Source organism: Notolepis coatsorum, assembly GCF_963971535.1.
Source record: "Notolepis coatsorum genome assembly, chromosome: 20".
Lineage (NCBI taxonomy): Eukaryota > Metazoa > Chordata > Actinopteri > Aulopiformes > Paralepididae > Notolepis > Notolepis coatsorum.
The window spans coordinates 29500757-29514786 of NC_140184.1; the positions used below are offsets into that span (position 1 = coordinate 29500757).

General features: G+C 43.9%; 1 protein-coding gene across 1 annotated transcript in view; it reads right to left on the reverse strand.

Annotated features, from left to right (window-relative positions):
* The window catches only part of fbn1 (fibrillin 1), a gene marked incomplete at its 5' end in the record, with an annotated part of 169565 nt that overhangs the window by 93099 nt on the left and 62436 nt on the right, over positions 1 to 14030 (reverse strand). Inside the window, 1 exon segment of the mRNA XM_084337094.1 lies at positions 13172 to 13297. Coding sequence (XP_084193220.1) covers positions 13172 to 13297 — 126 coding nt within the window.

Consider the following 14030-nt stretch of genomic DNA (forward strand, 5'->3'; position numbering starts at 1 on the left):
TTAAAGGGATGGTATAATGGCAACGTAAGGGGTATGTGTGGTCTTTTACTGCACAAGTAATAATCAAGCTACCACAGCTGGGGTGGCGCTGACCACAATCCATCGGATGTGGCTTCTTACTCTGCCTTAACAGCACTCATCAGGAAATGGCAGACTAATAAAGTTCTTTAATCTGCCTCATTATGGATGGAGTAATTCAGGGTGACACAGTGCTATGGAGGGAAAGACTTGCACACTCAAAGGGAAACAACATTTCTTTCTCTTGGAGTAGTGTCCCCAATCTTTTTTTCACAGGTGACCCCAAAATTCTCATTAAAGCAACCAAACAGGGATGTCCTTTATCAACAGCGTTATTCACAATATTTATTGAACCACTAGTCAAAGATATCAGGCAAAATAAAGAGTATAGAGAGTCACATGTGTATGTTGAGCAAGGTGGCAGCACAGTAGAAGTGCTCCACTCACCTACCAATACTTACTTAAATCAACCTCCTTTGGCGTTTACGACATATATTTGAGTCGTCTGGAGAGTTATTTGACCCCTAATGACAACCACATCAAAGTATTTAAAAGAAAAAACAACAAACCTCATGACTACCAGAACCCCCCCCCCCCTCGACTGAAGTCAAGGCAACCTCAAGTTCACTGCTGCAAAAGCAGACTGGACAAAATACAACAAGCATGGAGGATGTTTGTAGAAATCACCCCAAAATAAGTACCACAATGCAGGAGGTGATAGCAGATATTACCTATCAAGGAAACAACCAGTGAATTGAAGAACACGATGAATGGTATCTTCCAAGACTGGAGGATACAGAGGGGCTTATCTCTCACCTGGAGGATACGACTGAGTGGCTTGTGAACAACATGGTGAAAAAAGGATGAACGTTTTGCGGGATCGCAATTCAAGTGCTTGAAATTAACAGCAAGAGAAAAATAATGTGAGACTAGTTGGGCTGAAAGAAGAAACCCACAGGACCAATGGCACCATGGAGAGGTGTGTGAAGAGAGGTTTGAGTGAAAGGCTCAGAATTGACCAATTGGAGGATCAAGAAAGGAGGGCGGGTTTCAGATAGGTCAATTGATATGGAAGGCGAATTTTAAATGGCAAGAGCACATCATTGTGCACTAGCCCCCGTGCCCAACGAGGATCAGCCTCCCAGACCGGTGTTGATCAGATTTCTACAACAGTCAGCCAAGGGAGAAACTATTGAGAGCGATCAGAGGGAAACGTGGGATTGAATGGAAAGGCTATCTGTGTTCCCAGATATGTCAAATGAGCTAAGCCGAGAAGAGGAAAACCTTCATAAGCGTGAAAAAAGCGTTGAGATACATACAGGCCCATCCAACAACCCTGGGATTTACAGGAAAATAACTGAACTGAAGAACTGAACTGTTTCCCGGACACCAAAGAGGCAGGAAAACTCATCAGGATGAACTGTAATGTAGATGAGTAAGCATGAATGCTCTATCAAATCAAATCAAATTTATTTGTAAGGCCCGACAACACACATTAATGTCCCCATGGGCCGGACACGTCTTCTTTAAACAAGTCAAGAAGAAACATCACAATAAATCAAGAACAACACAAAAAACACCATAAAGTCAAAAAATATTTTTTATAAATGCAACACTCCCAGACATACCCACGCGAAGGTAAGGAAAAACTCACTAAAACCTAGCAATGGGGAAAAATGCACCACAGGCAATGTGGAGAGAAACCTTAGAAGGGACGTTCAAGGGGGGATCTCCATTCTTAGATGTCGGTGATAGTAGTGTTGCAATCTATCTGATAACAGAAATGTTGCACAGTGAAGGGTGACATGGGCAGAAAAGAGACTGATTTAAAAGTGGGCAAATAAGAGATATGGGTGGGGGTTTGCCTGAGCAGAAAATCCAGAGAGCTTTTGTTTCATATTCGGGCTGGAGTAAAGCAGGAGGCCCAAGTTAGCGTAATTTGGGACCTGTTTAAATTGTATCTTTGTTCTTTTCTTCTTACAGAAGTGATAATGTTTACATTGTTCATAAGTTGTTGAACAAGTTGCGCTTGGTGATGGCAGGTAAAGGTTGGAGTGAGACAAGTGAGACATTAAAGGCAGAATCTGTTATGTCGCCAAACCGCAACCTCTAGGCAAAAGAGCCTTGCTTGGTATTGCGCTTTGTTTACATTTTTGGTCTGATTGATTGATTGATTGATTGAAAATTGTATTAACAGATTGCAGAATGGGTACAATACAGTACAGCTCAATACACACAATTGTTAAGGGGATGCAGACCAGAGAAATACTTTCATCTTGTTTACATCAGGGTCCCCCATTTTCAATTCATAATGACATTTATGACATACGCAACATACAGATATACAGATATATATCATGACATTTATGACATACATGACATACAGATATACAGTACTATTACATTTGTGACATCCAAGATATGCAAATATGCAGTACAAATATACAGTACTGTTAAATAGAGATCCTAACAGAAAATATATACATACGAGGGGGAGGAAACTGTACATTAGGAGGGGGTGGGTGGGTGGGAGGGGGGGGGGGGGGGTTCTGACATTTACGGGGGCCAGTTTCGAATTGCAGCCTTCCGTAGGTGCTCTTGAGAGCGGTTTTGAAGGTGGGTAGGGATTCAAATTTTTTTACGGCTGTGGGTAGGGCGTTCCACATGATGTGACATAATTGCGAAACGTGTTTAGTCCCTTGTTTGAGACAAATCTGGGTTGCACATGATTTGTGGAACTCCCTCTGGTGTTGTGGTACCTCTAACATGTACATGGGTACCTTAGTGGTGTAGTGTATCTTGTAGACCACGCCCATTGCAAGTTGCTGTACTCTGTCGTCTACTCTAAGCCATCCTAGGTTGGATGTTTGGGTTGGAGTTTAGTAACTTATTATACAGTGAATTTCTCCAAACCTCTCTTGGCAGAGCCTGAGGTGTGGCCAGGGAAATAACTAATATTGAGTTAAAACTGAGTTTCAATAGGTATATTTGTCATACATAAAATATGATTAGGAATTATGTTCAATGCATAAATTGGACATCATTGGATGCGGAAATCATGCTAAAAGAGGGAAGGTATTGACTTATCTACAACAATCTACTACACATTCCTGGGTGTTCTCATGAACAATAAACTGGACTGGACGGACAACACGAGGCCCTCTACAGGAAGGGACAGAGCAGACTGTTCTTCCTGAGAGGGCTCAGGTATTTTAATGTCTGCAGCAAACTGCTACAGATGTTCTACCAGTCTGTGGTGGCTGGTGCCCTCTTCTTCGCTGTGGTATGCTGGGGGGGGCAACACCAACACAGACAAAATAAATAAACTGGTCAAAAAAGCAAGCTCTGTGGTAGGCTCTGTGGTACTTTGGCGCACGCCTCACATATCGGCATGTAACTCGAGAACCGCTGAACGAATATTGTCACCTGAAAGGGCAATTGACAGGCAAAAAATTTGACTTTAATTCTATCTATATATTGTATTAAAGGAAATGCACACCCAAGCCGCTAGAGGTCGGCAAAGTGGCGTGTCGCGAATCGTCCTCATGAGGGCCCACATGTGGATGTTAAGAGGTTCTGTTTTTTTATAATTTTTTTTGTAGCCAACAGTAAATACCATAACCCTAACAAAACAGTAGTCAAAGTGTATATTTTCATTTTTACCGATGTTTTATACGATTTACCGAAAATACGAATTTATCGGGAAAATGCTAATTATATCTCTTTTATCGTAAAACCGCAAGGAAATGACTAAATCCAGATTCAACCCTGCCATTGGAAAGAGGAGTCTTTTCCCTATCCATAGATGTATGATTTGGCCATAATAAGGTCAAGTTCAAGTTCAAGGTAAAATATTAATTTATAATTAAAATCGATTATCATTTATTACTGTATCTACAAATCCTTCTGTTTAATCATCTTCCCTTTATTCATTTGCTTTTTTTACACTTGATCTCAAGAGGTGCTGAATGAGCTCAGTGAGCGAGCTCGGCTTGCTCACAATTGTAACATGGTGTTATTCACCGGCACAGATGCACAAATAAATCATAATTTATATTCTCCCTTTTTTCATTACAATTTACTCAAGCCTAGTAACAGACACAATATTTCTGACACTGGCAATACATACCCCCAGGTCCCTAGATGTTCCTAGATACCAAGAACATGCAAATTGGCCTTGTAGAAGTGGAGAAATCTTCCATTTACTTAGGCATGTACCTTTAGGCGAGATTTCTGAAAATAGGGCTACAGCACATTGCACTTGATGCTGAGAAGTTTCAAGTTTCTTTAATAGTTGTCATACAGAAGTACAGAATACTTTTATACAAAATGCTTCTTACTGTTACGCTCCAGAGACTGTGCTAGACAAGATAAGTATCAAATAACATAGTATAGCATGTAAATTAGAAGTAGAAAATGAGGTCACAGTGTTCAGTATAGACATATGTACAATGTTCGATGCAGAATAGACGTAACTGAGTTACCATATAATATACAATACTATGCAGTGTACTAATATACAATACTATATAGTGCAAAGCAGAAATGGGATGAGGTACAATTTAGGTACAATTTACAGTAAGGTGTACGAGTTGTAGTGCAATCCTTTATCAATAAATATAAAGTGTGGGGAGTGGGTGCTACAGTGTGTTTGTTTAAAGTGAGTGTGTGCTATAAAGTGTGGGGAGTGGGTGCTACAGTGTGTTTGTTTAAAGTGAGTGTGTGCGTGTGGATGTGTGTGCTATGTGCATTTGATGGTTGTTGTGTAGTGTTCATTGTTCGTTGAGCAGCCTGATGGCCTGGGGATAGAAGCTTCTTCTGAGTCTTTCTGTGCTCGCCTTGAGACTCCGGTATCGCTTGCCTGACCGCAGCAGTTCAAAGAGGCAGTTGTTCGGGTGACTGGAGTCCTTAATGATTCTCTTAGCCTTGCCCCTGCACCGCTTGTTGTAAATGTTCTGGAGGGTGGGGAGCCCCCCTCCAATTGTGCGTTCGGCTGAACGTGTCACTCTTTGTAGTCTGCTTCGGTCTTGCGCAGTGCTATTCCCAAACCAGGAGGTGATGTTGCCAGTCAGGATGCTCTCTATTGTACATGAGTAGAAGTTCGTAAGGATCTTCTGACTGACTTGGAACTTCCTTAGGCGCCTGAGGAAGTAGAGGCGTTGTCGTGCCTTCTTCACAACACTGTCAATGTGTGTGGTCCATGTCAAGTCCTCGGATATGTAGGCTCCGAGGTACTTAAAGCTGTTCACTCTCTCAACCGGTGCCCCGTCGATGCTGAGGGGGCTGTAGTCCTTGACCCCCGACCTCCTGAAGTCCACAATCATCTCCTTTGTTTTGCTGACGTTCAGGGAGAGGCTGTTTTCCTGGCACCATCCCGCCAGGACCTTGACCTCTTCCAGGTAGGCCCTCTCGTCGTTTGCAGAGATCAGGCCCACCACCACTGTGTCGTCAGCAAATTTGATGATTGTGTTGCTACTCCGCTGAGCCACACAGTCGTGTGTGTACAGGGAGTAGAGGAGGGGACTCAGAACACAGCCCTGGGGGGCCCCTATGTTGAGGGTGATGGATGAGGAGGTGCAGTTGCCTGCTCTCACCACCTGGGGTCTGCCCGTCAGGAAGTCCAAGACCCACTGGCAGAGGTCATAGTTCAAGCCCAGGTCCCTGAGCTTGGCTATGAGTTTGGAGGGGACTATGGTATTGAATGCCGAGCTGTAGTCGATGAATAGCATTCTCACATAGTTCCCCTTCCTCTTGTCCAGGTGTGATGCTGCTGTGTGCAGCACATGGGCTATGGCGTCCTCCGTGGACCTGTTGGGGCGGTATGCAAATTGCAGGGGGTCCATGTTGATGGGGAGGGAGGAGCAGATGTAGCCCTTTACTAGCTTCTCAAAGCACTTCATGGCTATGGAGGTGAGAGCTACAGGACGGTAGTCGTTGAGGCAAGCAGGCTTGGATTTTTTTGGGTACAGGGATAATAGTGGACTTCTTCAGGCAGGTGGGGATGACAGCCTGTTCTAAGGACAGGTTAAATATGTCAGTGAATACCGGGGCCAGTTGGTCGGCACAGACTTTTAGGACGCGGCCGGGGATGCCGTCCGGTCCTGCTGCCTTCCTGATATTCACTTTTTTAAAGGTCCGCCTCACCTCATGCTCTGTTACCCTGAACACTGAGTCTCCATCAGCAGCAGACCCCCCCCCCCCCATTGCCGTGGCTTGTGGGCTGGTGTTGTTATTACCAGCATCAAACCTCGCATAGAAGGTATTGAGGTCATTTGCTAAGGAGATGTCACTGTTCAGTTTGAGGGAGGTGCCTTTGTAGTCTGTCATCGTTTTGAGCCCCTGCCACATAGCTCTGGAGTCGGCCTGTTCAAACTGGAGTTCAATTTTATCCCTGTAGCGCCGTTTTGCCTCTATTACTGTCCTCCTTACGTTGTATCGCGCCACCTTGTGGTCATTCATGTTGCCTGCCACCAGGCCGTCGTTGTATGCTTTGGTGCGCGCTTTCAGAGCTTCACGGATGGATTTGTCTACCCAGGGTTTTTGATTTGGGTAAACTTTAATTGTGGTAGTGGGGATTGTTTCTTCCACCAAAGTACGAACAAAGTCCAGCACTGTCTCCGTGTAGACATTAATGTTATCTGTGTCGCGGAACACACCCCAGTCTGTGCACTCAAGCACAGCTTGGAGCGTCTCCTCTGACTCCACATCCCATTTCTGCACCTCTCGCGAGACTACAGGAATGCTCTTGATTTTTTGTTTGTACTTTGGAGAAAGAAAGATGGCCGCATGATCAGACTTCCCAAAGCCACTAGCAGAATGAGCCTTGTATCCACCCTTGAATTGCGTGTAACAGTGGTCTAAAATGTTACCGCCTCTGGTGTTACAAGTCACATGCTGATAGAAGTCAGGCAAAACCTTTCTCAGATTGGCGCTCACCCACTACTACAATGGCGGCGTTAACGTTCGCTGCTTGGAGAGCGCGGCACTATTGCTGGCTTGCGGTGGAATATACACTCCGACAAGGATGATCGCCGTTAACTCCCTCGGGAGGAAGAAAGGTCGACACTTGATGGTTATATATTCCAGGTTGGGGCAGCAGTGGTTCGATAATTCCTTCACGTTGGCTGGATCGCTCCAATTGTTGTTCAACATGAAGGCGATACCGCCTCCATGCTGTTTGCCGGACTCTGCTGTTCTATCCTTGCGGTGAATGAAGAAGTGATCGGCCGGTTGGATGGCGTGATCTGGGATTTCTGGCGACAGCCACGTTTCAATGAAGCAGAGAACATTGCAGTCTCTAACGTCTCTCTGGAATTTAATCCTTGCTCGGATGTCGTCCAGTTTATTGTCAATTGATTGTACATTGGCTAGCAATATACTGGGTAGTGGCGTTCGGTGTCGTCTGGTTCTCAGTCTGTTCCGGATTCCAGCTCTCTTCCCTCGCCGTCTGATGATTCCTTTGTTCCTGGGGTCAGGATCTGGTCCCATTGTCCTCAGAATCTCCACAGGCCATTGCTGCGGTTCAGAGAGCTGATCCAGGGAGTAATCCAGTCGGTAAGTTTTCCATAATCCAATGTCAATGATTGACTGACGGTCATACACATATAATGCACCAACAGTTGGTGCAAATAAGACTCTTAAAACTATAAAAATTAACAAAAGTGAGCACAGTCTCGACGGAGCGATCAGAAAGGCAGCCGGTCGTAGCAGCGCCATCCTACTAGGCATTCCAATGGGAATTTCTATTTGCAGCTTTACCACATTTGGGATTTTGACCAACTTTTATTAAATGGATTCAAACATACAAAAATCAAAGGCATCTGTGATAACAAGGGACTAAACACGTTTCGCAATTATGCCACATCAATGTGGAACGCCCTACCCAAAGCTGTAAAGGAATGTGAATCACTACCCACTTTGTAATAATTGTAATTACATTTAATTGTAATAATCTCAACCTTATTTAATCTTACTATTCAACAGGGTTGTGCTATGTCACCATTATGTAAGGGATAATGTATAGCTACGAGGTCATTGTCGCAAAATAATTGACCGACAGAGTTTAAAATACAGAGGCGCCTCGCCGAGGTGTTTTAAACGTCAGTGAAGGTCAATTATTTTGCGTCAATGATCGAGTATAGCTATACATTATCCCGCTTATTACATGGCTAACTTACTAACAATATACCTAATTCATTTTACATCGACAAGACGAGATCAAATGCAGACGCAGTTCTGTTCTGGCTCCGCTGTCATCGTCACACACACTCCGCTGTCAGTGCAGCCGGCAGGTGTGTCTGATTGGCTGCACTGATGCAGTGTGTCAGTGGGCTTGATTGCGAACAGCTGCGAAAAACAATAATCACCGGTGGTTATCGAAAAATAATTCACCGCTGTCGGGGGCTATTGACCAATCACAATCAAGCATTTCGGCGAATGTTAAAACGCCATGTAATAATGTTCATTATTACATGGCGTTTTCACATTCGCCGAAATGCTTGCTTGTGATTGGTCAATAGCGCGCGTCAGAGGTCCGATATTACCCGATAACGGACCTCTGTGGAACAATAATGACCGCTGTGCGCAGCTGTGCGCAATCAAGCCCACTGACATCAGTGCAATCAGACACTGCCGGCTGCCGGGGAAGCTGCCGGCGATGACAGGGCGGAGCGACGAGCGGAGCCAGAACCAGTGTTGCGAGTCGATGTAAAATGAATTAGGTATATTGTTAGTAAGTTAGCCATGTAATAAGCGGGATAATGTATAGCTATACTCGATCATTGTCGCAAAATAATTGACCTTCACTGACGTTTAAAACACCTCGCCGAGGCGGCTCGGTATTTTAAACTCCGTGTCGGTCAATTATTTTGCAACAATGACCTCGTAGCTATACATTATCCCTTACATATTGTATTGGAACCACTGGCTGTTGCTGTAAGAAGGCGGGAAGGAGCACAAATTGTTATTGTATGCAAACAATATTTTGATGCTGACCCATTGAATTTGATACCACACTTAATGGACACAATACAATCGTACTCCAAATTATCAGGGTACAAAATGTATTGGACAAAATCGAAAGCTATGCCCATATCGGGATTATGTCATCCAAATTTATTGACACATTTTGGCATTAAATGGGTACCAAAAGGGATGTAATGCTTGGGAATCAAACTATGCCAGGATGTGGAGGAAATGCCTACATTAGACTTTGAACCAGTGCTATAAAAAGTTAAACTAATTTAGGAGTCACATGGGACTGGCAGCACTCTTGGAGAGCTCCTGACAACCATCATCACATGAGATCCATTTAGAATCATACACTTCGTCCTGGAAATGGAGAGAGAAGCCAGACGAGTGGGACTCAAGATTAACACCGGAAAGACAAAAACTATGAGAATTAATGCAAGAAACCATGACAAAATCAACATCAACGACCAAGAGATTGAGGATGTAGACCAATTCACATACTTGGGAGCCACCATCTGTAAAGAGGGAGGAGGTATGAAAGACCTAAAGAACAGACTCTCCAAAGCAAGAGGTGCATTCATCAAACTCAAAAAGATCTGGTACACTCCAACAGCATCTCAAGAAGAACAAAGCTGAGATTGTACAAAACACTGGTGGTGCCAGTCCTACTGTATGGATGTGAAACATGGAAGATGAACATGGAAGATGAACAAGGGAGACAACAAATGAGTCGACGTGTTCCATAACAGATGCCTCAGAAGAATCCTCAGAATCCAGTGGCAAGACCGCATCAGCACCGTAGAGCTACTAGAAAGAGTCAACATGAAGCCGTTGAGCAACGAAGTGAAGTGGCGAAGATGGAAGATGATAGGACACATACTGAGGCACGACCACAACAACGACTGCAACATAGCAATGACTTGGGCACCAGAAGGGAAAAGAAGAAAAGGAAGACCGAAGACTACCTGGAGACGCACAGTAGAGAAAGAAAGAAAAGAGGCAGGGTGGAGCTCATGGCCTGAAGCAAGAACAACGGCAGCTGACCGGGAGAAGTGGAAACGCTCTGTTAAGGCCTTATGTGCCACTAGGCACGAAATGGATAGGTAACAGGTAACTTCGTCCTGAGCCATAATATTTGTACTCGCTACTAAAGTGTTATGGTCAGTTGTTGGCTAACAATTTACAATTTTGCAGTGAAATGTTGAGCAATAGTAGAGCAACATTTTTCAAAGGCACAGGAACAAGACACAAACCAGCTAGGAGAAACAGCCCCCCACCAGAGAGTGCTTCACCAATGGTGTCACCCGACAATAACACGCCCACCCATTAAAACCAAAGTGGATGAGCGGGCCTAAATCCTGGAAGGAATATGAAAGAAATTATGTTTGAGGAAATACGAAAGATGAGTGCTACTCTACAGGTGGTGGTGGATGATGTCTCAATCAAAGAGACAACAAGAGAGCTAAAAGATTCGGTGGAGAATATACAAGTGCGGCTTGGAGAGGCGGAACAACACATATCACATGGAAGACGCAAACGTTGGATGGAAAAAGGTTTGGAGAAATGTGACAAGAAATCAACAACACTGGACCTCCAAAACCGAAGCAGGAGGAACAATGTCAGAATGGTGGAGCTGAACTATGGCAAAGAGGAGACAATGGACCTCATTGGAAGTTCGTAAGAGAAAGCCGACGACAGTTACCCCCAGATTCATCAACGTGTGGAGAGGTTGTCTTAAAGGAACACACCAACTTTTTGTACCCTGTTAGACAAGCAGATACATAATAATAATAATAATAATGGATTGGATTTATATAGCGCTCTTCATGACACCCAGAGCGCTTCACAGAGTCCATTATTTGTTCATACACAATCATACCGGTGGTGGTAAGTATACAATTGCAGCCAGAGCTACCCTGAGGCAGACTCACGGAAGCGTGGCGAATAATCATCGCCTACGGCCCCTCCGACCACCACCAACATTCATTCACATGCATACGAGGCAAGTAGGTTAAGTGTCTTGCCCAGGGACACAATGGCAATGGGATGGACATGGGCTTGAGCGGGATTCGAACCACCAACCCTTTGATCATTGGACGACCCGCTCTACCCCTGAGCCAAAGCCGCCCCTTTTCTTCTCTGTGCATGCATTAGGGTTAGGGAACAGCCGCACCGTTAGCCTAGCTTACCGTAATTCACTGGAATTAGGTGTGCCAGTGTAGCCTACAGTAGTTCCCAACAGTCACGAAATACACTCCAAATACAACTCCAAGACATTCCTGTAAACATGTTGTGACCACGTAAAAAAAAAAAAAAAAAAAAAGATGTTTGCATCAAAATGACACACACCATCATATGAATAAATCTTTCACACTCAAAATAATAATAACAAAAGCAATAAATAAATAATTGCAACAAAAAAAGTTTATTCTTGGAACATGAACATAATAGGAGGTAGAAATGTCAGTCAAAGTCAGTCATAACATTCTTACATTACATGATTCTGAGAATTAGGGGGGGACTATGGATCTATATCTGTGTGTTCGTTAGGGTTGGGTACCGTTCACATTTGAACCGATACTGGTACCGGTACCTGTGAATCGATACCGGTACCCAACGGTACCTTTTTTCTGTACTTTAGTCTAAAAAAATTGCATTACATACCTCAATTAAAAAAAAATAAATAAAAAAAAATGCCAAACTTCTAATAATTTATTATCATTATTTTTTATTTAGAACAATTTGTTAATATATAATATATAATATTGCAGCGAGCGTTGTCTGCATCTAGCTTTTTAAAGTGTAACAACATTTGCGACCGTTTTCGGCTTGCCATTGCCCCGACTGCTTTGTTGTTGAATCAAGCCAAACGTTGATGTGAACGTGCGGCACACTTCATATGTTTATTTTTTATTTATTTTTACAGTACCGAAATGTGGCACCGGCAGATCTCATGTGAATCGGTACCCTTAAATGTACCGGATTTGGTACCCATCCCTAGTGTTCGTTCATTCATTCTTCGTTCGTTCCTCACATTGTAACGTTGACTTTATGCCGCTATAGGGTCTGGCTCTGCAGGGTGGGGTTTACATGTAGTCATTTAGCTGACACTTTTACCCCTCTGACGTTACCCCTCTGGTCTAGATCAGCTTTCCCTCCCAAAATCCTAACCTTAACCATTAGTGTGTGTAGTATCTTAATAGAAGAGACCGTGGTAGTGCTCAGTTGTGCTTTATTCACAGTTTGGTATTCATACAGGTAAACTGTGAAACCGCAGCCAGTCCCCCTGGCTGCTACCTTATTCTGACACAGAGCGCTCCGGGGCGCCTCTGGTTCACGTAACAGTAACCAATGATAAGCAAGACACGTGACACCTTAACATCAGGGGAGTTGTAATCCTACACTACACTACAGTGTGTAGGGGAGATAACTGACCACAGACCACACCAGGATTTACTGGTTACTGTAGAACATGGTGTCAGCTTCCAGGAGCAAAATAACTTGCAAAGCTAATGCTAACCGTACATGTATATGAATGGAAAATGCTGAAAAGATTAGCGCCATACTCCGGAAGGTCTAGGTAAATAAAAACACAGATTTTGGTGTTCTAACCTAGTTTGCTAGTTAGTAGATTAGTCAAGCTTTCTAACCAAGTAGGGTCAACATTTGAATTTGGTAGTTATAACAAAACGTTTAAGCTATGTGATGCTATGTTTCATGTACTGTATGTGAATGGAAAATCCTAATACTATTAGCGCCATACTCCAGGAGGTATAGTTCAGAGTTAATTTACTCAGGGTTCAAAGTTACTAACTGACCCAAGGGGGGAACTACGTCACTGGTGGGGGATAGCATCTTTACTTTGCTCAAAGGCTCCCATTTTCATATCAGGGCCCAGGGGACCCCACTTGGAGGGGGGGGGGGGGGAGTACATAGTGCACTCCAGAATGTGTGTGTGTGTGTGTGTGTGTGTGTGTGTGTGTGTGTGTGTGTGTGTGTGTGTGTGTGTGTGTGTGTGTGTGTGTGTGTGTGTGTGTGTGTGTGTGTGTGAGTGTGTGAGAGAGATTCATACCTTGGAGCAAGATGGAGGAACATTAGGAGTATCACAATTAGATTACACTGTGTACATAGTCCTGGAATGTCCGCTATTTAAATAAGTTATTTAATTTTGTGTGATTCTTACCTTCACATTTCTGTGTGATCTCGTTGAATTTGTGGCCAGCAGGACATTTACACTCGAAGGAGCCCACTGTGTTGATGCAGGTTCCTCCCTGACAGAGACCTGGGATGGCCTGGCACTCGTCCACATCTGAACGCAAAGCACACGCTTAGTATTGTCCCTCTCTATCATACACACACACATAGATACATACATATTCATACACATGGACATACATATACATGCAAACACATACATACTGTACATACATACAAACACACACACACACACACACACACACACAACACACACACACACACACACACACACACACACACACACACACAAGCACATAATGGTATTGATTGATTGAATTGATTGAAAACTTTATTAACAGATTGCAGAATGGGTACAGTACAGCTCAATACATACAATTGTTAAGGGGATGCAGACCAGAGAAAGACTTTCGTCTTGTTTACATCAGGGTCCCCCATTTTCAATTCATCGTAACATATATGACATACATGACATACAGATAGACAGTACTGCTGCTGTCTATCTGGTAGCATGCACATGCTCCTATAAACAGACTCTTTGTAGCTTCACGTAGTGGGCCATGTGCATTTACTGACCATGTGACCAATTCTTGTTGGAAATACTACATTGTACACAGTGTGTGTGTGTGTGTGTGTGTGTGTGTGTGTGTGTGTGTGTGTGTGTGTGTGTGTGTGTGTGTGTGTGTGTTTGTGTGTGCGTGCGTGCGTGCGTGTGTGTATGTGTGTGTGTTTGTGTTGTGTGTGCGTGCGTGCGTGCGTGCGTGCGTGCGTGCGTGCGTGCGTGCGTGTGCAGCTCCTATTGGTGCTGTGAGAGCAGGAACGGGGAC